At 37.5% G+C, this 25,773-nt stretch overlaps 1 protein-coding gene across 3 annotated transcripts in view; it reads right to left on the reverse strand.

Moving 5' to 3' along the window:
* Window positions 1-25,773, reverse strand: part of UNC13C (unc-13 homolog C) — a 131,673-nt gene that overhangs the window by 20,748 nt on the left and 85,152 nt on the right. For 2 of the 3 annotated variants that reach the window (XM_064722627.1, XM_064722626.1), the window contains exons 19-25: window positions 14,269-14,395; window positions 13,322-13,418; window positions 12,749-12,892; window positions 11,717-11,794; window positions 8,232-8,309; window positions 7,845-7,874; window positions 1,394-1,482 (exon numbers count right to left, since the gene is read on the reverse strand). In XM_064722627.1, the coding sequence (XP_064578697.1) occupies window positions 1,394-1,482; window positions 7,845-7,874; window positions 8,232-8,309; window positions 11,717-11,794; window positions 12,749-12,892; window positions 13,322-13,418; window positions 14,269-14,395 (643 nt within the window). The remainder of the gene's footprint in view (window positions 1-1,393; window positions 1,483-7,844; window positions 7,875-8,231; window positions 8,310-11,716; window positions 11,795-12,748; window positions 12,893-13,321; window positions 13,419-14,268; window positions 14,396-25,773) is intronic. The other variant, XM_064722628.1, reaches the window with a different exon arrangement.

Genomic DNA, 25,773 nt, shown 5'->3' on the forward strand with positions numbered 1-25,773 from the left:
ATCAGTCACCAGCTCAGAGGCAGGAAGAGTCTCTGCACACACAGTAATTTGGTTTATGGGTTGATTTGTGATGAATTGAAATGGTTTAGGATTAGTTTATGAACAGAAATGCAAAACAGAGGCAAAAATATATGGGGCCTGTTGAGCTGAAAAGATAAATGGCAAAGGTTAACTTGAGGAAAGTGGAAGAGAATTTACTGTGAGAGAAAAGAAACAATCTGTTGTTCAGTGACATGGCTAATTGTAAAAAGAGATCACAAACCTCCATGTGAAATCACTGGAAAAATCAGAAACTTTTCAAAATGCACTTGGAAGTACACTACTTACCTACACATTTTAAAGCCCTAGATAAAATCAACCCCAGGCAGCTAGAGAAACTGCTCATGGAAATTCTTGGGACCAGTCCCTCCAACAAAAGCCAAAATAATGCATTGCCTTTCTTGACGTTAGACATCTTTCCAACATTGTTAACCTCACAGACCCAAGCAGTAAACTGACCCATGAGGAATGTTCTAGCTATCTGGAGCATATCCTACACTGAGCTATTCTGGGTTTGCTGTTGCAGAAACCTAGTTGGCTCGTTCAGAAAGAAGCCCTGGAAAGAAATAATATTCATGCACTGTCAATGATCCGAGAAGCAGAGCCTGGGAGCAAAAGTACAGCAAAACAATACAGCAAAGTAAGCACACAGAAAAAAGCAGACTGTCCACCCAGACTGCCCATCAATGGCTTGAATAAGCAACTACAGACTTGGCTTAATGAGCACCACTACAGCACTAATCCCTCTTTCTTAGATTTCTTTCTAATTTGAAGCAAAAGTAACTTGCTACTTCTTATACCACAAGCACGGCTGGCATAGCACCATACACATTCAGGACTGCAGTGTGCACTCTGATTAATGGAAGGTTTTGAGAGTAAGGCTCAGTAGACAAGTTTTGAAGAGCCACAGGCAAGAAAATGACCCAAGAAGGCCATACACAATGACCACTTGAAGCAGGCTAAACACAGGCAGACATCCCTGGTTGAAGCAGGCCACTTGGAAAAAGCTGTCAGTCTCAGGAAGTAATATAAACATGGTCAAAGAGGAAAGTTTAACATAGCATTAAGCAAAAAAACCCCAATTGACTTTGCTTCCCAAAGAGCAGAACAAAAGCCTTCAGCCTCACCTCTGTAACACATTCATGCCCACAGATGATGTTCAGTTGTCTTTACAGTGAGGTTGTTTTATTTGTTTCAGAGTCTAAACACATACACACACAAACTGACACCACTCCATCAGGGCAGAAGCAAGCCATGCCTCAGGGCATCCAAATAACCACCCAGACTTCATCAACGAGGGAGATTTTTGAGCAGGACTATTCCTCTAAGGTTTGCAGTAAAATGAGTTTGTTACCTTGCAGCATACGTTACACTGAGTTCATCCAATACACTGCTAAGTTTCACCTGAAGTTCTTTGAGAACAACACTAGCTTCAGGATCCAGCTGCAAAGAGATAAATAACATTATATTTTATTTATACACTAGGTTTCTGGGGTTTCCATTACCATCAATGAATTAGCAATTATGTGCTTTCTGTAAGAGCAAGCTGGCTGCATGACTCTGAGACACCAGAGTGCAGAGATACACTGCACTACAGAAAACCAAATGTGGAAACATCTGTCGTGAAACTGAATTGCTTTCGTAATAATTTTGAAATACAATTGCCATTAAAAAAATGAAAAAAACCTTTGATTACAGCAGGGAATATTTATATTAGAAATCAAAACTGTGCCGCTGAAAAATGACTTTCTGTGGGACTGTGGAAACTGCGTTGGCAGTCACAAAGAAGAGAACTACCATTACCTGGCCAGTGGTATTCAACAAGGCAAACCAAGAGAAGGATGCAGGAAAAGTCAGTGCTTGTGTTAATAGTAATGCAGATGCCTTCATATTTTTATTATTTTTTTGTACATTGTTGGTATTTTGTCTGGTGATTTGCATTGAAGTTGTTTCCATATTTCATATATTTCCATAATGCAGTGTAAAATTAGAACAGTCAGCACTGAAAAAGATGGCTTGAAGAATATCCATGCCAATTCTACTGACAGAGGATGTGGGAAGGGACTCTACCAAATTTCAGTACTGCTGTTTCTAAAAGCCATTAGGGCAAACAAAATTCAAGCACAGAGCAACACATTCTGATACTCTGATACAGGGTTTCTAAACATAGGGAAGAAGTTAATGCAGGGGAGAAATATATTTTTACATTTACAGGGATGAGGAAACATGCATAGATATTTAATCAAAAAGGTACCCTATTCATATTGATCAGCAAACTTTTTTATTTGCTGTGGATTCTTTTTCAAGTAAAAAATAATAATTTTTTTTTATCTCCCTGATCTTTAGCACTCAGAAAAAATAATTACAGCCCATTCTGGGATATGATAGATGATCATCAGGATCAACAGCTGAATGTGAATTAATTGCTGATGTTCCAGGTCTTTCAGCTGCATACATCACAGTGTTCAGGAATGATTTCCAATGATATCCCTTAATTTGTGGACTCTGTTCTGCAGCAAGGTCAGGTACAGACCTTCTTGCAATTTCAAAGGACATTGCACATTTAGAATACATAATCAGGGCTGATTCTATTTTCTGTCTTTCAACTGCATGAGTAGTGTTTGGTGCTAATTTTTCCTCTGGTGCTTCAGAGCACTGTGGTACAGCAGGTCAGTTCTTCCAATCACACTTCAGAGAAAAGGGGAAGTTGTTGCAGCACACTGGGTAATTTACTTGAGACTACACAGGAATTCTACAGCAAACCAAACCAAAATAGATCCAATGATCTATGGCATTTTAATCTCAGACCATCCTTTATCTCCTCAGAGGTTATGTGTGGGTTAAAATAAAAGAAAATCTGAGATTTTCACTACAGGTTTTGACAAGAACCTGAAATAGGTGGCAAGGGGGAATTACCACACATCCTTTAGAAGATACTTGGTGTCATGTAGTTCTCTTCTAATCTGAGAAGCTCATACTTTACTTATTACTGTAAGTACTTACTGTGACTACTTACTGATTTAGTTTTGAATTACTTTGCATTGAGAAAACTTCTGTAGCTTCTGTATATCTTAGTAGAGTCCCTGGCAGATACACTTTGACAATTCATACACTTAAATGATTGCTTTCCTTCATATGAAGAGCAGGAATTAAAAAGCCAATTTTACTGCAATGTCTATACCAGTAAACAAATTAAGACTTTGCTATCAAAGGCAATGATTTTTCCAGAAAATGGATTTCAATAGGGAATCATACTGTTTCCTTTGGAGGGATACACACAAACCCCAAATTTAAGACCACTAGAATATAGACATTTAACAAACACTGAACATACAAGCATTCACATTGAACATGATACATGTCAAGGAAAACAAAATACCAGGCAAGCAGAAGACTCAAAAAATTTTTTAGCAGATCATGCACAAACCAGAGAATCACCTTATAACCGGGCCTATAGAGGTCAATGTAGTTACTTTCTATCAGAGGTTGTGGTTATAACCAGAAAACACAATGTATCTGCTAAATTCACCTGGAATTGAACATAGTCCAGCCAAAATTGGACTGAATGCTAACGCCAGATTGTGGATATTACACACATTATAGAAGGGTGCATGCAACTGTTAAAGATTTTAGAGGCTTTGTGCTCACAAATTGCATGAACAAGTTTGTGTGTGCACAGCTGGAGGCATCTGGCAGGCCCCCAGGCCTGTGTGCCCACATGCTCATGCCCGTGGATGAGGTGGCACGGGGAGGAGTGCTGTGACACAAAGAGGTATGCGGGCTGCCCGGGCAGGTGTGCCACACCTGGCCATGCTGGCATCACTGGCAAGATGCCAGCAAGAGTTTGAATTGCTGCTTCTCTCTAGGTACTGGAAACTAGGGTGATTTGGGTGTCTCACCAGAACTAAAATGTGCACTTTTCATTTTCTTAATCATGTGCCTTCTGTGTGCTAATGATTGTCCTCAGGCATCATCCAAATGTGCCAGAGCATGACCTCTTCTTTTTCCTGATATGGCAGAGCTAAGATGGAAGCATGGATGTGAGAGGCAATGCTGATCAGCACCTGAGATGATGTCAGAGAGGGAGATACAGACATGAAAATGAAGTATTTATGGTATTGGGGACATCTCTTTTTCTCTTCAGGTCTCATTTGCTTCATAGAGTTTGGTGAAGAAGGAATGAAATCTAACAAACTTCCCTGAACATATTTCAGGAAAATAAAAAGAAAAGGCTTTACTTGAACCTGATTATTTGTGGAAGAAAAAACAACAAACCAACAGTAAATCTCAGCTATGAGTATCATTAGTGTACCATATCCAATTTAAAAACAAAAGAGAAAAGACAACACATTTATCCCTTGGACAATTGTATTCTGGATTCCATTTACAGTTCCCAGCATGTGTGGAGTAGCTTTAAAATACGTTGGGGTAGGTTGCTCAGGTTTCAAAATTGGATTTTTTAAAGAAGCAAGCTTATTTAATTAATAATGTGTAAATCATTCTTTTTAATAAATTCTTAATATTCTTGGCTTTTTGAGGCTCATATTTCTGTTATTTTAACATGTTCTTAAATAGCAGAATTAAGTTTTACCCACAAGGAAATATACTCATTATTTTGTTGGCACATCTATTGATTATGCATTATCAAGAGATTATTAGAAATTTGACTTTTTCTGAATGCTACACAAAAACTGACACACATTTGCTGAACAGCTGAAAAAAGAAGAAATAGTTGAACATCATGATTTCCAAATTCTACCTGTCTAAAACTGTGAAATCTTTTATACAGACAAGCCTTGGAAAAGAGTTAAAAATCTGTTAGATTGAGGTATTTCCTGCTGTAATTTAATGTGTGCTAGTATGGACATAATCTTGTTAACTGCAAATTTGGTGGTGTTTCTGCAGCAAACTACAGAGATGTAAATTACTTTTGCATGAGTTAAATGGAATCTCTCTAATCTGAATCCCATTTATCTGCAATTTCACAGGTCTAATTACTTATAGTTTCCTAATGGGACCACCTGGTTACTTCTGTTCAGAAAATAGTTTTACATATTTTCTGTATATCTGGTGACGATACAGCAAAGGTATTTAACAGCTCCATCACTTTAGGGGTTCTTTCTGTCTCTGACAGACATTTCCCCTCCTCCACCCACAGCCTAGGGACAGTGAGATGTGAGATGTTTGGCTGCCACTGCTCTGAGTGCACTGGAGAGCACTTGGGCCGCTGTACAAGATGTAAAGGTGGACACTTCAGAACAATTCTGCTGAAGTCTGGTCCTCTGCCACCCCATCAGATCTTTAAGGCCACATATAGATTCCTACAGGGATTCCTAAGGTTTATATGTAAAGCTGGAACTGAATTTACTGAAGTGGGAATATGATTTATCTACAGTTAACATAATACTGTCATACATAAACAACCTCCTTTTGCTTTACACCTTTTTTTTATCCTAATTACTATAACTCATTTCTGCCATGTTCTGTCATCTGGTGTAAAGCAACACAAGCATTGGCTTCTCTTCTTTCTCTTTTATCAGCTTCCAGCTTGTCAGACATGAAAAAATATTTAGTGCAAATATATGCATTTCTTTTGGATGAAACAAACAGGAGCTAAACCAAAATTCTATGATGATGATCTGTTCCCATGTTTTTGGACCTGATTTACAAAAATCCAAACAAACAGTGGATTGGATGCACTTTACTACTCTTATGGCAGACTGTTCTCATTGATATGATTTGTAAGTACTCTCCCTGCTTTGCTGCAGCAGAGAAGGACAGTTAATAAAGAAGCTCATTTTGTTCAGACTATTTTATTTTAATGGTGGGGGATCTGAGAAACCAGTTTTTTCTCTATTTATAGAGTTCCCTGCCTGCAATGTGCAATAAGCCTACTCTGAACAGAGGGACTGCTGCTTGATTGTGGTTATTTTGACGGCACAGTTTGAAAGACATACTGCTCACAGTGTGACACTGAGGAGATTAACAGCATTTAATTTTTCTTAGAATTAGTTTTGCTTCTACTGAAATAGGTCTCATTATTTTGCTGAAAATCATCTGACTTTTATGCCCTCCACAAGTGAAATATTAAACTGTTTTTTCCCTTCAAGGAAACTGCATACAGATTTTACTGCTGGCTTTGTTTCTTTAAGTACCAGTTCAATAAGCCAAATTGGCCATTAGCAGTTGTGCCTCTGAAATAGTGAGGGGAATAAGTATTCAAAGTGGAGGACAAACATTTTAGTGGCATCTTGATATAGGTGAAAAAAAAAAAGAATATGAATGTGCTTTCTTCAAGAAATTGCCTTAGAAGTCTGAATGTATTTTTAGGATCTTTTGTCTTAGATTGTGAATCAGAGATAGACTTAAGACACCTAGTGAAAGGATTATAGGAAATATATCCAAATTGTCTCCGTGGGTTGCATGTCGCACCATATTTGTAGGAAATTCTGCTTTGATACTGTAACAACCTTAATAATTCATCCTCATTAACATCAAAAGGAAACTAAAAAGGATGAGAAGTCATAAGAACTTTTGAAAGAAATTTGCTATGAAAAATTCCTATTTTTAAAAATATTATTATATAAGGCATTAGGAGCAAATGAAAAACTAATATTTTCCTGGGGAAAATGGGACATTTCTTGGGGAAAATGGGAATATTTCAAGCAAATATTCTGGTTGAAAATAATTTTATAGAAGTAGATATAAAATGTGACTCAGCTTTCCTTTGCCCTTGTCATTATCCTGATTTATAGTCATTTACGTGTTTTCATGAATCATGACATTAAAAATTAAGTTTGGATCCAAGACCTAATACAAAAGTACTTTGCACAGAATATAAAAGCTTGGAGGACATGATTACTTGTAATATTCAGAGAGGGAAAAGGGTATAATAGGAATCACAAAAACAGCCACTTCTGGATGATGAATATGTCTTTTCAAAGTTTGGTAGGAAATTTGCACTGACAAGGCTGCAGAAGTTTATTCCCTGTTATCTGGAGCAGCTTCAAGGAGCTGTTCCTGGCTCAGCAGAGCCTCCACACCCTGGAGTGACTCTGTGGGTGCATCTGGAGACTTCAGTTCCTTGTGTGGCATAGGGGCCCCATCTCACCTCTGCAGGGTCCCACTGTGGATGTGGAAATATGAAATGCTGTATTTTCCAGTTTTCTCCATATAGTGTGGCATCATTAGATCAAAGTGTTGGGAATCGATCAAGCTACAGCCTCAAGAAGAAAAAGGATGATATATGCATAACTTATTTTTTAAAGCCAGCTACTGATAAAATGGGTAGGATATTCATGTTCTAAACAATGCTTCTCAACAAGTACACAGGACTTTTTCTATGGCTATGAAGATATGTTAATTTCTTCATCATGTTTCAGAACAGTGAAAGATTACAGCCTGGAAGGTACTGAAGCACTGTCTATGTCCTTTTGCTGTTGGAAAAGGACTTCAGGCTCTTTTTAAATCTTCTGAAATGAAAAAGGGGGTAAAGCTGTGGATGTTTTGAACTGCTGAGTAACAGATTTTGGTGAAATGGTATCTTGAATACAAGCAGGCCCTCAGATACTGAAAAGTGCACTTAAAATGTTTCATAGATTTTTTAAAACTCTGAAAGTGGCTGCATAGTAAAACTTCAGTTTAGTGTCAACTAATGCCAATGCATTAGCCCAAGCATAGCTCTTTTTGATTTTAGATCATAGGGAATTACACAGATGCATCAATGGAAATAAATAGAAAATGTGACTGTTTTTAGCCTTAGAAAATATGGTCAGGAATAATAAAAGATGCTTACTATCACAAACCTCATAAGAGAATCTCTCTCCTTCTTTCTTCTGCTCAGTGGATTGCAAGTCAAAGGCATTAGACAAAGACAATGACACATTACAGACAAAACGTACCAATACATAAAAAGCAAAGTATAGTCCAATACAAACATTGAAATAAAGCTGGCACTACAGATTGCAACACAAAACACCCAGTGCTGATAAAACATTACAGATCATTAGCATGTGTCTGTGAAATAGTTATGTCATTCCAGTATTGTCAGGACAGTAAATAGGTCTTGTAGACTTTTTTAAAGCATTTTGATTTTCTTTGCAAGTAGAAGTGAAAGCTTTGACTAGGTTGCAAACATGGTGCTAATGATCTCTTAGGAGCTTTGAAAGAACCAGGAAACAGGTATGACTCACCTCCTTCCCTCCCATGGACTCAAACATTTTCTCAAGCTGGACTCTTAATTGCTGAATGTTGTTCATCAAGATACAGGCCTACAGAAAGAGATCAAATGTGAGACTGTGCACAACCAATTCTTCAGCAGCCCTACATTCATAGAATTATGGAAACATTAAGGTTGGAAAAGATTTCTAAGCCCACTTGCACTGATACAGCTGTGTTTTTCAGAGGAACTTCAGTCCACTGCTGCCTCTCCTTCCCCTTTAACTGACCCTTCTCTTTGCCTGCTCAGCCTGTCACTGCCCACTAAGGGCACTGCTGCCCCACAGGGAACTGGATTCCATCACCCCGTCACCTGGACAGGTTCCAGATCCCAGAATTTCACATCCTGTGCAATCCCAGGTAATTTCTAGTCATACCTAGTACAGTTGCATCTGGTGGATTAATGCAAGTAGCACATCATCATCCCATGGAGAGCAGAGGCAACAATGATCTCAGTGCTTTGGCAGGGACAGCAGGCTGCAGGAAAGGCGTTGCCACACTGCTTGCTAGCCCCAGTCTCTGCAGAAAACTGTGACAACACTGTAACCCAGCTAATGGCGGATGCTTAAGTATTTGAATAAATCAAGAGGCAGTTCTGTTAATAACAGAATGATATTTTAGAAATCTGCATTTTTGCATTACTTGAAAAGCTGATGAATAAACTAGGTAATAGAACTCTGTAATCATATTAGTTTAGTCTAGAAGTGTTGCTGCTTAAGCTAAATTTTTGAAGGCAGAACACTGTGCAAGAGGGCCACTGTGCAAAAGACAGCAATTTCTGTGTTCATATAAGGTTAAAAGTAAGACATTAATAAAAATAAGGAGCTAGTTATAAAAATAATGGAAGAAAGAATCTATTACTAGACTCTTGTGTACTTAGATAACTTTATATGATGGTTTGCTATGGTGCAGATGAAGTAATCAGACAATACTTACCAAAAGAATTGTAGCTGGCCAAGGCCAATGTGTTCTAGTGCGTGACTGGACTAATTTAGACACTGAGGAAATGCATTTCAATAAGACATGTATACTTTTTTTCAGTCAACAAGATGGTGATGGAATTATTACAATGATTGATACTCATTTGTACCTTTCTAGTTAATAGCATGTTCCAATGCAGAGCTGAAGCATGATGGGCTCAATAACATGATTTAGCTTTAATTATTAATACATTACTCTCTTAGGAATTTGGTGTCAGAGTCCTTCTCAACTGAAGAAGAAAAAGAAAAAAAGAGATTTGGTCTAACTTCTTACTACTTAGATTATTCCTTCCCAATGAAGCGTGCTGCTTCTCCTCCTACAGAATGCGGCTGGCTTTGTGTAGCTGAAATGTCACCTCTTTGCTCAGCTCTTGAAAAATCCACAAACGCCCCTTCTACTTGTTTGTCTACCTTCCATTAATTTACAATCACTAAGATTGTATACTCCTTTCCTGTACTATCTCCTGACTTCTAACAAAGGAATTATTTTGGAAATTATCTGCAATATCACAAATCAGTAATTATGAGAATTATGATTTGTGATGGGGGTATAAGTAGCTGAATGTAACATCTTGTTCCTTTTATTCCAAACAAATGCAACTACCTTTGGCAATACACTGGAGCTATGAGAGAAGCATTTGACAGAAAAGCAGTTTCAAAGTTTGCTTTGAGGCTGGCTCAGGTGGCTCTTTCAGAGCCTAAGCCTACCTTGGCTCAATGAAAACTTTGCTATTGTTGTCAGGTAAAGAACATTACTTAAAAACATTCTCATTGTATTTCATTATCTCCTACCCTTCAGAATAGCCTGTGCAGCAGTTTACAGGAATCAGACAGATGCAACAGGAAAAAGAGGATGGCAGGTACAATAGCATAACCCATATTTGTTTGTAAATGCTGACAGAAGGTGGAAGATAAGAGGCTGTTTATACATTAGATAAATACCTTTATGAAAAGCATCTTTGATATGCTTTTATTTGATTAGTTTATATGCACATTTTGTATAGTGTTTGGTTAGATTACTACAAGTATTAACTTGAAAAAGAATGCCAAATCTAATTTGAATAATAAAATGTATTCATTTTAATCTCTTCTATTAACTTTATTGCAGAGGAACATTTATTGTAGCTGAAATTAACAGATCAAATAGATTTTTAATAAGATAAAAGTATGTAAGGCAAATTCTGTTAAAAAAAGTTATGTCCATCAAAGGCATTTGATACAATACTTTATACCTGGTCTAATGGAAAGTGTCTCTGCTCACAGTAGAGGGGTGAAGGAGATGATCTTTAAGGTCCCTTCCAACCCAAGACACTATTTAATTCATAATGAGATTAATTTCATCTAAAGCCTTAATAAAGATAGGTATTTGAGAATGACTTCAGAAATTATTCACTCTAATAATTAAAACCTCCCACTGGATAGGCCAAAAGACTGCACAAACAGACTTGACTATTCAATGCTTTATTCGAACTCATTTCTTCATGAAAGCAGTGAGCTTTACTTAATATTACCATTAAATTCATAGGAACTCTCAATATTTGATATTTAGCTGCAGTAGATGTCTTTCTAAATCCTATTATTGTGTGTATGTTGGTGACCTGTAGACCATGACACTGGCCCTAACTATACAGAGCACTGGCAGATGTCATGGCCAGGATGTGACACAAGGACAAGATCTGAGACGGGCTGAGGGCTGTACCATTGCAGGTGAACAGTGTGAGGATGGGGCTGCAGTTATTGATCTAACTGCAGGCTGGTACAGCTGAACAAAACACTACCAAATACAACAGACATGCTGCTAAAAGCTGTCTGCCATGGGAGAACTACCTTTGATTGAATATCAATAACATTGAAAAGCCAGTTCCCAAGAATACTTTTCCTTGGTCTTGTTAAAGTATTGAAAATGTTTCCATTTGCTCAACTACATCTTTAGTGTCCATTTCTGATTTATTTCTGAGTCCATGGCAATCTGGTCCTTCATTAGGGACTCCCTTGTAAGCAGTGAGGCAACAAACAGCACAATTTTCTCCTCCTCTCTGCAGGGCTAATGTACAGTGAGCAGCAGCAGCAGACACCCCTGCACACAGGGAATAGGGAGCTTAGAAACTCTCCAGTGCACAAACTGATACAGAGAGGCAATGCCAAGTGAAAACCCTAAACAAAGACCTTGACTTCTGTCTGAGAAACAAGATGAAGATACATTCACCATGTTCACCACAGTATTAGGCTGTTATCCACTGCACGTTTGTAGCCATGTTGTAATTGTTTTATAACTTTAATACTGAAATTATTAACTAGGATTCTTAACTAATTTCACTTATTGCAGCTTTTTACACATCACAGTAAGCAGCTAGGAAAACATGCTGACCTCCCTCCATTCATGTTTTTTCATATAAAGAAGTGACTTCATTTTCAAAAAGTACAGTAAGTCATTTAAAGGCAATTTCTGAGGCAGAAAAAAGCCACAGCTTCTTACTCACCACATTTTCTTTATCACAATAGGAGCTGAAGTAACTTGAAATAATTGCAGCATACTGAACAAGTACTTTGTTGATAGTCTAGAAGAGGAGAAGAGTCTTTTAAATGGTGAATTTCATAATGTAAACCGAAAATAACAAAAAAAAAGGTTTAAATGATAGGTTTTACAGGTGCTTGCACACATAGTGTATTATATTTTTTAGATATAATATAAACAATCCTGTGAGCACATTTTCAATCCCTGCACAGCAGATGGTGGGTAGATCTAATTGTAAAGCAATCTTCAATAGCAGAGATAGTTTAATTTTAGCACTACTGTTTTTGAGAAGCACTGAGAACTCCTCTCCTTGCAATGTACTACATAATTAATGGAACAGTAGCAAGCTCAAAAAATCCTCCAGGGTGACAATACGTAGACTAGAAATATAATGGAAATGTAAGACAAAAGGAGCACTGTTCAGAGCCTGGCAATATGAGTTACCTTACAATAATCATGTAAATAAGAACCCTGCAAATGGAGAATTGTTGCAATGAAAGAAAAGAATTAAATGTAAATGTGAACTTTTCTGAAGCCAGCAGGACTATAATGGAAATTCAGAGCTTGTGAGGAAATGTAACTATCCAAATAGAAAGCTGGCAGGGTTGAGTTTATCAAGCAGCAGGTGAATAACTACCACATCAAGATTTCAAACAAAAATACTTTATTGCCATACCTTGACTTTTTCCTTTACTTGCACTGCATAATTAGCTAATTGCATTTCACTGAATGGAATTGCAATTGGTTCTTAGCAAGATAACAATGCATACATATGTGTATAAAATACATAAATGTGAAATCTCAGAGAGGATAGAACTTCTCAAACTGGTAAACCATTTTGACAAAGTAGACAAAACCCAGCCTTAAGCCACAGACAGCATGTCTTTCTTAGGATCCCTGATTCTAAAAAGCATTGGAATCCCTTAGCTTTTAGGTGCATGGCAACTCAGTGTCATTCTCTCTGAAGCTTAGTTGAGATGCATTGACTTTAATTTACCTTTGCAAATCTTCTCATTAAATGAGATAGTGCTTCTGGATTAGGACACTCCAATTTCCTAATAATCTCAAAGCTTTGATTGAGCTGTGTGAAGACATCAACCACAGAGCAGGAGAAAAGGGCATGATCTGATGTTTGCTGAAACTAGAGAGGAACATTCAAACGTTAATATTTGTTCAGAGATCAAAAATGCATTCATTGATTCTTATACTTGAAATTCATCCTAGAGTCATAAAAAGTAATAAAGGAAAAAAGAAGTCTCCCTGGTGATACTAAGAAATGTGTTTTTTTTTTCTTTTCTGATACTTTTGAATCTTTTAAAAATAAAATGAGAATTTTCTTTCATGACATCATTATCACATCATAGGTTAATGAAATTATACCATAGAATGAATTCTGTGGGGATTCAGGCAGAGGGAATTAGAACAGGAATTTCTCTGTAAGGTATCTTCCAAAAGTTGTTATCTCTTGAAGTCTAAGAAAAATGTTGTGGGACCAAATGTACTTCTGGTTTTGTAATAATATATGTATTGATACTTTATTTATTCTTTTCTTTAAAAAGTAAGGGCTCACCCCATCCTTTTTGTCTCTTTCCAGTGCTCCATGGAGAAATTCCATTGAGACATCCTCATTTTCATCCAGCCACTGTATGACAAATGGTTCAAACCACCTGAAAATTAAAAGCAATTTTGTAAAGTAAAGTAGGTAGATTTCATAAAGAGGAGAAATCTTATAATACCCAGCAGTTCAGCACCCTGTGTTTTCAGGTATGCTGTAATTGCTAAAGACTTCAACAACTCTGGAAAAATTTTTGTCACCAAAATGCTGCAGCAACCAAAAGGCTTTTCAGGCTTAAGTTTCACAATATTCTCACTGGTGTACCCTGGTGATATAAAATTAGGAGTAGCCAATTCTCTACCAGTGAAGCATGGTAGGTATGCACCTTCTATCAATATTGGCTCTTTGGTAACATTTATTTTTATTTGCATATAAAATAACTTGTATATAACTTTGTTTTAGTAAAAGTCAGCTGTTTAAACCATCTCAGTAAACAGCAGACTTGCAGAAGATTAAGGATAGCTCGGATACAAGGACAGGACTGAATATATTTATTGCAGGGAGGCAGGTGAAAACAAAACCAGTAGCTGAGTATAACCTGACCCAGTAAGAATTACTTCAGTAGAGTATCCTGTTAGCATTACAGCTTTATCCAAATTTGGTTATAAAACAAATGCAAAATCACTTTCCTCAGACATTTTCCCACCAAAGCATTTTGTCATTTTGTCATCTCTAAAGACCTGGAGTTACAACAACTGTAGAAACCTATGAAATAGCTAATTGCACATTTAACACCTGGACCCTTTCACTTGATAGAATCAAGAATTAAAGAGAAGGAAGTGCAAAAAGTAGTTGGTGCTACACACCTTGAGATCTTGCACAAACCTGAGCAGAAATATTTGACCAAAATAAACCCTTCATGAAGCCCAGCCTCATGGAAGCCTCCCCAAAACAGCACTTACAGAGAGTATTCAGGCACTGCATCCTTGAAAGCAGAGAGCTCTCGCACATATTCATTATAAAACCATTTCACTTTGAAGTGCAAATTCATATAATCTGTGCTTTTGCATAATCGCTGCTTTTCATGTTCTGTAATAGAAGGAGTGGAAATAAAAGCACTTAATAGCGTTCTAACAGTAAATAACATTCTTGAGCCTCAGTGCACTGCTGACATAATAACACAGGACTCGCATTTTAAAGCATAATTGGTTTGATTTTTGTCAATGTAGTAATACCCAGCATTTCAATTTTCAGGATCTGAGTACCCTTAGGAAAAACAAAACAAACTAAAGACCAGTCCACAAATGAAGCTTCTTCCATCTCTTCACTGCAGTGAGAAAAACCGCACAAATTTGATGACTTCCCCTTCTTTAGATCCTTCTTAGGCTGTTACAAAATGGTTAGGAAGCTTTTGTGTGTCAAGCTAGAAAAGACAACCATAGCTGTGTAGTAGCCAGAGGAAGTAACAGCTATAAATGCCAGTCCTACAGGAATCTGTGAAAGCTGCATTTATCAGAGTTAAGAGAAAGAACGAGGAGAAAACTCCACAGCTCTACAGGCATCTGATTTATGGCACAAGTTGAGAAGATGGTTTAACAGCGTTTTTGAAATTTGTCAAATGGACTTCACCTTCTCGGTGTCCTTGTGTTTTCCACATACTGAATATGCAGATGGAGGTGGGTGGCAGAAATCATGCAGCCACCTGTAACCACTTTCTGCATTTTTAAAGTCTGATTTAATTTTTTTGGAACAAATGTCCATCTTTCTTCCAGGATTTTGATCTTGTTTTAGCTTGTACCCTATGCTCTGCATTCTTCACCCAGCCACCGCAGACCTGGACAGCTCCATTCCTTCTCTCTTTATCCTTACTCAAATCTTTCATTTCCTTCTCCCTCAGCATGAAACCAGGGATCCACAAGTTTTGGGCAGAATAATCATACCTTTGTTTACTGCTCACAGCTTCCTAAAATCTCCACAGATCTCATCTGTCTGAGATGTCACTTGCACATTCTTCCTTCTCTAAGGAAAAGAGTAATTTCTTTTCCCAGCTCCCTTAAAAAATGGCCTAATACAGGCACTCAGCAGGAATTATGCTCTTGTGTAAATATTAGGTATTAAGAAGTTACCAGTTTCAAACCTCCTTTTTGCTCCTTACTTCTGCTTGCTTTGCAACACAGCATTGTATAAATCTCATATATTTGGATAGGAACCTAATTTTCTGTAACAGCAGGAGCATCTCATCCTCTGTCATACACTTGAATGTAGCATTGGATTGTCTGTCAGTGAAAATGCACTGTGAATGACACATTCTGTGTTTTCAGATCTAGCCAGTTACATTAGAAGGAAATGTTTAGTTTTATTATTATGCCAAATCAGCACTCCAGTAGCACACCATGCCATCCAACAAGTGTTTCAGATGTATTTTATTATGCAGTGAGTTACTAAGTTTTGTGCAAATTGACTTATAAAGTGCCCCTGAGGGCTTTTATTGCCTTTTTAGCATTGCAGTAGCATTTTCACCTTCACTGCCTTTCCATCACACTCAAGAAAAATCACTAAATCAGTTTCTGTCTAAATATTGCATTTATTCATGTTCATGCTACTTGAGAGTACTACAAACTCTCCGCAGAACAGTATCACTGTTACTAGCATTAAACAGGACCACAGAGAGAAAGATGTTGCCTTCTATCATGGTTCTGAGGAATCATTTTTTTTAGATAGCAGGTTTTTCATAAACTAGTACAGAAAGCTAGACATTTGCTCTATAAAAGGTATTCTTACAAGGTAGACCAGCCTTTCACTGACAAAAATGATATTATTTCTATGAAATCCACTGCACATCTGCTGCTTAAGTCATTGTTATAAATCTGTCCTAGACTGCATCCCAAAAGAATGGAATTTCTGAAATGAATAGCACTTTTTTTTCATTCAAGCTTTCAATAAATGGGTTGCTAGATTATACAATGTAACTTGAGAATGTTTGCTACAGTATCACAAGCCAAAGAAATGCTTATTTCAATTTTAGAAATGAGCTACTGCCACTAATTGGCAAACTTGTCCAGGAGGGTGCAACTTACACATACCAATCACTAATATTTTCTTTTTAAGGTTAAGATTTATAATACATTAAAAATGAGCACAAAAGTAATGCAGGAATAACTGATTTTTTTTCTGCAGGCTTTTATGCCTTGTAGAGAATATTTGAAGTCTCCAAGGATATTACTTGGAGAATACATATAAGTGAAAAATACATCCAGAATCCCTGACATGAATGTATGAGAACATCATCTGTTCTCTTTCAACAATGTCTGACCTATATGGTAGTATTTCTAAGTCAACATTTCTTAGAAATACTACCATATAGGTCAGACATTGTTGAAAGAGAACAGATGTATCTCAAAATTTACACACAAATATATACTATGTGAGCCTTCTGTCAAGTTTTGAAAATTTTCTACAAATCTATTTTCCATAATCAGCAAACACTTCACAGGACATATGAGGTCCTGTGTATCCATGCATTTTTACCTCTTCAGTTCATATAAACCAAAGAAGGGAGCAAACAGGTGCCCAGATGAGTCAGCTGACAGTTTTAACTGGATAATAGATGGGTTTATCCATGGCAACCATGGATTTTGGTTGCAAAGTGCAGCAACATCACTGTAGGTGTTCTGAATTTAGATCAGGACCAATAGATTGCTTCCTTAATTTCTGAACATCTTGCACAAGCTGATATAAATGTGAGCACAGGATAGCTGGATGCATTTTGGAAATCTCTGTCTATTTTCCTGCAGAGAAAGCTAGTGCCATTTTTCCCTATACAGACATATCCATTTTGGGCTTTCTGGAAGACAGATGTAGTAGCTGCACAATATAACTTTTTTTGAAAAACTCCACTCTTGCTTTGCAAAATTATTATCCTACAGAGTCAGTCTGGCACTAAACCTGCCAGTTGTGTGCAAATGTGCTCTCAGGAGAGATGATGGCAGAAATACCTGACCATTCTCATAACTGATTCTAGGTAAGGAAATCTCCAGTATAGCAAACCTAATGCTGATAATGTTTTTTATTTTGTGCTGCTCCTTTTCTGACACATTCCTTATAGTGCAGCATATTTTTAATAGCATCTACTCATCTAATAAGTTTCATAAAGAGGTCACGTTCAGTTCCCATGCTGGCATATGCATATCACTGCGTCATGCAGCAATGAGAAAATACTGGTAAGATTCTTGTAAACTGTAACATCTGTAAATTTAGTTGTTTATATGGGGCACTTCAGCTACTTTTGGGAATTGCAGATCCAGCAAGTGTAACTTTTTTACATTGTTGATGCCACTTGGGGTAGGGGGGTAATATCTCCTTAGGGGTGATGCTGTAATGCACATGTGCTTTCACAAGAGGAACTGTCATTGCAACCACACTGAAAACTGAATGGAATTGTTCCATCTCACTGCTACCAATCACAGAGATGGGAACCCCCTTAAGGAGACCTCCAATAAGCAACAGCACTGAAGGAAAAGAGATAAAATCTGCTCCAGTGTTATTTGTATACTCAAGAATGAACAGAGATTGTTTTTAAAAGCTATTACAGGGAATGCATTAATATATGGAAAAGAACTTGGTGTATGATGCAATCAGCACAGCCCTGGTGATGCTGTATCAGGCATGTAATTTAATTGCAGGCAGCAGTTCTTTTAGAGAAAAATTTATAAAGAAACATAATAGGAAGGATTATAATCCAAGGTACTTTCCTCACGGGCCTAACCAAACAACAGTACTTTGGAATCATGCTTGAGTTTTTGTTCATGTTTCCAGCAATTGCTGAAGAAAGCTGGGAAGATTTTCTTAAAACAACAAATAAAAGTCATAATGATGACTCACTAAGCAGAAATATCTACATGACATTAAGGACATTATCATTTAACAAACTGGAATAGAATCTTGTTCACTGCAGAATCCTTTTTTCTTTTTAACCTTGAGGTAATAACATCACTCTGAGTTTCCACGTAATTTTTGATATGTATTAGTTGCTAAAAAAGGAAAAAAGAGTAATCTAAAAACCTTCATAAAAGATGAACATGTTAAATATTCAGATAATCAAAGTGATATTTTGTTCAACTCTGATTTTCCTTATTTGGGTACAAAAACTCAGAGCAAGTTTTTTTCTACAGCAGTTTCTAAGCCAATATTTTTGTAAAAACATATAGTTAAGCTGCCTGAAAGATTCTAATAATATGGTTTTAAAGTATATTTCAAATCTTTATGAACAAGAACTTCAAGGAAATTAGTCTGTAAAATTTAACAAATTGACTACATACACATAAATAGATTTTTCTAAAAAAACCAAACCATTTTCAGGCTTTATAAATAATGTTTCAGGGATTAATAACTACTATAAAGAATATCTATGTGTAGTAAATTAATTTCATTACAACCAGCTTGTTTAATTGACATGCATTCTACTGCTCTACAGTTTATTAAACAGAAATGGTTGAGACTAAGCATATGGGATTTGTGTTTGGATTAGCTGCAAATTTTCCCATCAAAACTCAGCTGTTATTCTCAACCATTGTGACATAATTCCATATTATTTGCAATAATTACCTACCAATCTTTCTAGAGACTGCCAGCTGCTATCTATTTCTTCCAGAACTGCTGTTTCAGAAAACCTCCTAGTTCCAAACTTGCAGTCATATAATTGGGAAGGGTAATTGGGAACACAAAACTGAGTACAGCTAGAGGAAGCAAAGCTCCAGTAAGGAATGATATGGATGGGGTATGCATTGGTATTCCTCCCTCTGAATCACTGTGGAAATGTTACACTGAATGATGCACCTCTGTTTTGGATAAAATCAGAAGTTAATGTTCAATGCACCTGATCCCAGTGCCATTTCCCCACAATACAGGAGCAGTTGCTATGCCACAGCCTCTTTTATGCTTATAGTGCTCTAGATTTAATCTCTATACTGCTGAAAGAAACCTGAAGCCTCTGATTGTATGAATGCAACAGCATACAGGCCACAAATGAAGAAAAAATTTAACTCATAGTTTGTCACTGGTTTAGAAGAAAACGTTACATTCCACTAGAATCTCATCCCAGGATTCTTGTACTTTGCTAAAGGCAATGGAAGTCACTGGGTATTAACTGAAATACACAGTAGAACACTACTAATTGATAATAATGTATAATTTACATTAATTTTTATAATGTGAAATACTACTGACCTTTCTGAAAGGGCTCTTTGTGTCAAGTTGAATATAATAAACCAAAACCTGAAAAACTTCTGTCATTCCCTCCTTTTTCGATTACATTTATCTCTAACCCCCCTCTAATGCTCCTTTAAAAAATATATTGTATCTTTTACAACAGACAATCTTTTCTCTGCTTTTACTTGAAAATTTTTATCAAAATATCTTTGGACAGTTCACAAACACAATGGACTGTACCTGGAACATATCTGGGGGGCGATGAAGCTGTGCAACTGGGAAAATGAAGAAAAAAGAGACCAAGTACACTTATTAAGGCAAGATGCATAAATTAAGAAAGGCGTTGTAGATCTTCTTCAAAGATTCCTTACTATGGAGTCCTATTTCCATCTGGACAGAGGAGCTACTGGAGAGGGTCCAGTGGAGGCCACAAAGACAATGAGAGGTCTGGAACATCTCTCTTATGAAGAGAGATTTAGGACAGGAGCTGGGCCTGTTTAGTCTGGAGAAGGAAGGACTCAGGGTGGATCTCATTAATGCATATAAATGTCTCAAGGAGGGCACCAAGAGAAGGGTGCTAGACTTTGTGGTGGTGCCCAGCAACAGGACAAGAAGCAATGGCCATAAAACACAAGAAGTTCCATCTCAATGTTAGGAAGAACTTTCCATTAAGGGTAGCAGAGCACTGGAACAGCTCCCAGGCAGGTCATGGAGCCTCCCTCTCTGGAGACATTCCAAACCCTCCTGGAAACATTCCTGCTCCAGGTGACCCTGCCTTGACAGAGGGGTTAGACTGGATGGTCTCCACAGATGCTGGCCAACCCTGGAAATTCTGTGATTCTGTGACAGAGATCAGGGAAGGAAGACAGGCTGTCATATTCTGAAAGGTGAGGAAGAATGTTCACTGTTCCTTTTTCATCTTCTTGCCTGCAGTGGAAGCTGCTAATCCATCCCTGGGTTACTGCAGTGCACTGTAAAAGCTGATGTGACATTGCCCTTTACATTCAAGGAGAAGCTCTCCACGCAGGAGGCCGTGTGCTCAGTGCTCTGCTTTGCCTGACATTTCACAGCAGGTGCAGCAGAGCTCAGGGGCACCTGCTCGGTGTCAGAAAAGGCAGAGATGTACATGGTTCCTTGGGAGAGATAAATGTCTCATGGGAACTTCAAGGGCATCAAACACCAATGTCATACACTACTTAAGAGATGCAACACGTAATATCACGAGGGATGTATGAACCTGCTACAAACTACCCTATCTTCTACTCTAAACGTTGCATTTGACATTTTTAACCTACTGTGTTATACTGCCTAAGTGTTTCAGATTACTTAGGCAAATTAACTTTGATATTTTATTAACATTAATCAGTTGATTTTTTACTGCTTCTTTATAGTCCTTATTACTTCTATTAGTCTCATCAATTAATTACTACTTCCAAAGCCAAATACTTCCACAAAAGTTCCAGAAAAGTGGATGGGTTATCACCAAACGGGTAATGCAAGATGTGCAGCTTGATAATGCATAAACTTTCTCTGTTTTGCTTGCTGAAGAGAAAAGAAAAATGCCAGGAATACAAGTAAATGAATAAGATCAACCTCAGTATAAATTTCACCCTTCAATATTCTATCAGATTGAAATTTACATACCATGATACTAAATAGACAATATTCAAAGAATAAACATTTGGAGACAAAATTCTGTATTGAATACAAAAAGAAATAAGCACTTACTTCCAGTGAGTGGAATAATCGGAACTGTGATTTTTACAGCTGATGGAATTCTTGCTTTGTATATTTATTGACCATGGAATGCATAAGGAAATGGAAGCTATAAATGAAGCAGAAGAAATAGTCCATCCTATCTGATATGATGATAATTAAAGTCCTAGTTCTGAAGAATATGATTGAAATTTCAAATACTTTGTACTGATATTTCAACATCTATTCAAAGTAATAAAAAAAGAAAGCAATAAAAGTAACAAAAATAATGAAGTAATAAAAGAAGAAAAGCAATACTAATATAGGAATCCAATTTATATTGATTAAGCTCTCATAAAACTCTAATATGAATAAAAATTGCAAAACAGAGAATATATGCCCCATCCTTGGAAGTGCTCAAGCCAGGCTGGATTGTGCCCTGAGCAACCTGGTGTAGTGGGTGGCATCCCTGCCCATGACATGGGGGTTGGAAGTGGATGATCTTTAAGGTCCCCTTGAACCCAAACCATTCCATGTTTTTATGATTTGATAGCATAATGCTTGAATCTGGGATAGAAAACTGAATAAAGGTAACAAAGAGCACTTCAATAGCATTGGAACTTAACTATTGAATACTCAGCTTTGCATCTGCAATGTAATTTTTGTGATAGGTTTCTTCCATCTACTTATTGCTTAATTTTTTAAACAATGTGTTTTTCCACAAAGATCTGATTCTGTGCTCTTTGCCTCATCACTAGTAGGCAAAGTGAGCATAAAACCTTATCAAACAGGCATGCTTGCATTTTACAAGCAATTAGTAAAATGAAGTACAAACCAGGAAGAATCCAGCAGGAAGATAAATGCCAGGCTGCACTTAAATAATTACCTGTGTTCAATTTGGCTCTGCCTGCAAAGGCGAAACCAGAGAGGTGTTTTCTAATTCTCACCCAGCAAACTGCACTTAAGGCTTATTAAAAGATAATGTGGAAACAAGCAGTTTTAACAGATTTATCCTATTCTCCTGGCAGTGAAGCAGTATCAAATGTTTAGTTTGGAACTAATGCACTTCCCCATAAGAGGAAATTGACCTCAGATTCTAGAGGAGAAAAAGACACAAGTAAAACTCTATGGAACAGTCCTGAAAGTAAAAGACTGAGTCTTCAATATAAGAAAACAGAAACTAGGAGAAGAACAGCTGCTGTGTGAGGAAAACTTTAAAGCAGTGTCTTAGTAAAAATCAGCATGATTAAAGATAGCGTTGCTTGTTATTTTTGATTTTCTTTAACTCAAATATTGTATTCTAGTTGATAAAGAAAGGTATTTCTTTTCCAAAAAAGCTGTTATTAGTCACTGTTTCTCAATTAAGGAAGTCCAAAATACAAGGGGATTCATTATGTGATCAGCTCACAGAATGCAGGAAGAGGTGCAGCACCTACATTCCACCGCTGCAGTGTGAGAATTATGCAGCTTCACTCTGACAGAGATAAGGGGAAGAAAGCCCTCAAGAAAACAAAAGGATAAAAGCTTTCCCCTACCAGCAGATGCAGCTTTAACAATGCTTTAAGGGACTGTCTGAGAGGAAAAAGTCACATTTTTGCTTAGAGGTTTTGCTTGTTTGGGGTTTTTGTTTTTCTTCCCCAGCCATAAAATTAGTTGAGACAAAAGATAGAAGTCCAGCTTTTGTACAAACATGAGATGGAATAAAGTGGTATCATCTTGGTGATAATGAATTGCAATCAAAGACAAGAAGAAAGAAGCAGCAACATATTCTTCTGGTCTGAGATATCTACAAACTCTGGAGGAGGTCTTGCTTGGCCCTGCTGCTACAGGTCGTACACAGCCCATCGGCTGAACAAAACACTTTTCCCTGCAGCTCACTCATTTGTGGAAAGGGCAGGGCCATGTGAGCTATAAATAACCTGTAATTATTAATCAGTCATAACCTATCCAACATGATGGTACCAGTATAAGCTGACTAACAAAAAATTGCCTTTGTCACAATTAGGCAATGTTCAGGAAAAGTTTATATACATTTTTTTTTACAATAAATGATTACCTGGGTAAGAGCTAATAACAGTGTTTAAGAACAAGAGTAATAGTCATTGGTTAGAAAAAGAATAAATAAGGACACATCTATCATTATTAAATATATAGGACAATATACACTACTAGTATTGAGCGACAAATTTAAGACTGAACAATGAAGACAGGCATTCCCTGATGCAATAAATTTTTTCTAGCAAATCTGGCACCATGAATACACCTACAGACAGAGACAGAGAAACTTGAACTTACTAAGATTACTGTAGACTTGTACTGTGGTACATTGTTCTGACGGTGGTTCAATGTGTAAAATCCAAGAAAATGGGTTAGAGAACAAGGAAATTATAGATATAACAGTCTCAACTGCAAGGTTTTGCCATATCAGAGATCTCTCAGGTAGTTCCAAGCAAGATGATACAGTGCTACAGCATAATATGAAGAAGTATTAACTCAGCCCCTGGGAGCAGTTTTGTCCATTTCATCTGTCTTAATTACTGGGTCTAATAAATGCCAGAAAAATATTGTCATTTGGCGTGGCTGTGGTGCTTTCTGGGCAAGCCTGGAGAGCTCTGCTTTGCCCTTGACAGGTGGATTCTCATACTTAGGAAGCTCAGCCCCTCAGGATGTACAGAGTGTACCTGCTGTTAACAACATCCCTGTCTGTTTTGGTGAGTAAAGAACATTTCTAACTCCCCTCTTCCTCTAATCACAGCAACATGCTATCTTATCTGCCAAAGGAAGGTCTAACTCCAGCTGTAATCTCCTTGACTTTGCCTTCACAGACTCTCTGAGTCGCCATAGAGGACTCTTAATTCCTCAGGTGTCTGAAAAGATAAGTGCCCATGCAGAAATGAGACTGAACAAAATAAAAAGGTTTTATATTTTGATAGTGATGACATCCTGCATTCTTGTGGATGCTGCCTTCTTGTCCTTTACAAAACCTTAGTCTCACCTTCCCTCACCTCTGTAGCCTCCCTCTAAACCAACACTATATTCCATCTTAAGGAGAACTTTGTAAATTGTAAATTTAGAGTGAAAATAGACTTGAAATCTGCCACCAAATGGCGTGACCTTTCTCTGGGCAGCATTAGCCTTTTTTGGATTTTTTCTATGCTGTCTCTGTGCTCAGCATCAACTCCTGGACCTGCCTCTTCTCTTTCAAATCACTTCATCAGTTTCTGTCATGGATGAAGTATCTGTCAGAGAATCAGGAAAATAATATTTCCTTAAGCACTGAAGACAACAGCAAACTTGAAAAGCAAACTTAAATTAAATGCATAAAATGGTGGAATGACAATCTCCTTTTCCTATTTTTATAAGGCCTTTAGCATCTTAGCTGTGCAGGATGGAGACTGTCTGTTGCTGTTATTTACACAGCAGCCATCTAATTTCTCGCCTAATTCTGGTCTTGACTTCTGGCCACTACCAGAATTAGATTATCATAATAACAGCAATTAGGATGTTCTCTTTCTAAAAGACTGGATAGTTTCAGACATTTGATCTGACCTATTCAAAAGTTAGAGATCTGAAAGATATGAGAAAAGAAATTTCTGAGGACAAAAAATTAAAAAAGATACTTTGCAATTGCATGTATAATTTCAGCTTATACTCTCTCATTGTCTTTGAACCTTTGCATCTTCATACTTGTACAGAAAAAGATTTCTTACCATATGAAATCAGTAACAAATCATATACACTGTTGGTAAAACTCTCTCTCTGTTCTCATTTTCTTGCAGCATAAATATGAAATAATTGGGGGATCAGAGAGTACAAAAATATTACCATCCTATAAGATCAGATGTTTGTGTAAACTAAATGCCAAACAACAACCTGTAATGTATCATGCAAACCACTGATGCTTCATGGACAGCCTGCAAAGAAGAATAAAAACTTCAAAGAGACCAAAATCTAATGAAGACAACACTCAAACAGAAGCATGTGATACCTTTTTCATGCAAAATCTACACATGAAAATAATCCATTAAACCAGAAAAAAGGAATATAACTAGTGTGAACTCAATTTGTTAAAGTTTGCATAAAACTTTTAACACTATCCAAAGGCTAAACATTTTAATTAACTTCAATTGGAAGAAAATCTAGAATGAAATTATGAACTCAATACCAGATTTTAGTATAGTTTTGTTTCCAAGGCATGTCAGCTTGGCACAGTGTAGCCCTGATCTTGGCAGCTGTGCAGACTGAACTGTGCTTTGGGATGGCCTTTCCTCCCTCACCAAAGCCCTGAGCACTTCTGCCAGTGCCATTTAGTGCCCTGGTACTCTCAGAGACGTGGCTTTGCTCTTCCCTAGCCAAAGGCCTCTGCCATGGCAGCTGCTCTCCCCCCACCTCTCCCTGCCACAGCAGCAGCCTCCGTGCTGGGGTGTCCTCCAAGGACCAAGGGAGGAGAGAAGGCAGAGGGGCAGAGGGTGTGTGGTGCCAGCGGGTGCCTCTCACTGGGCTGCTGGGCTGTTCTACAAGAGGAGGTGGGCAGAGGGCACTGGAGAGCAGCAGCCCTGCAGTGC

Source organism: Zonotrichia leucophrys, chromosome 10 (assembly GCF_028769735.1).
Source record: "Zonotrichia leucophrys gambelii isolate GWCS_2022_RI chromosome 10, RI_Zleu_2.0, whole genome shotgun sequence".
NCBI lineage: Eukaryota > Metazoa > Chordata > Aves > Passeriformes > Passerellidae > Zonotrichia > Zonotrichia leucophrys.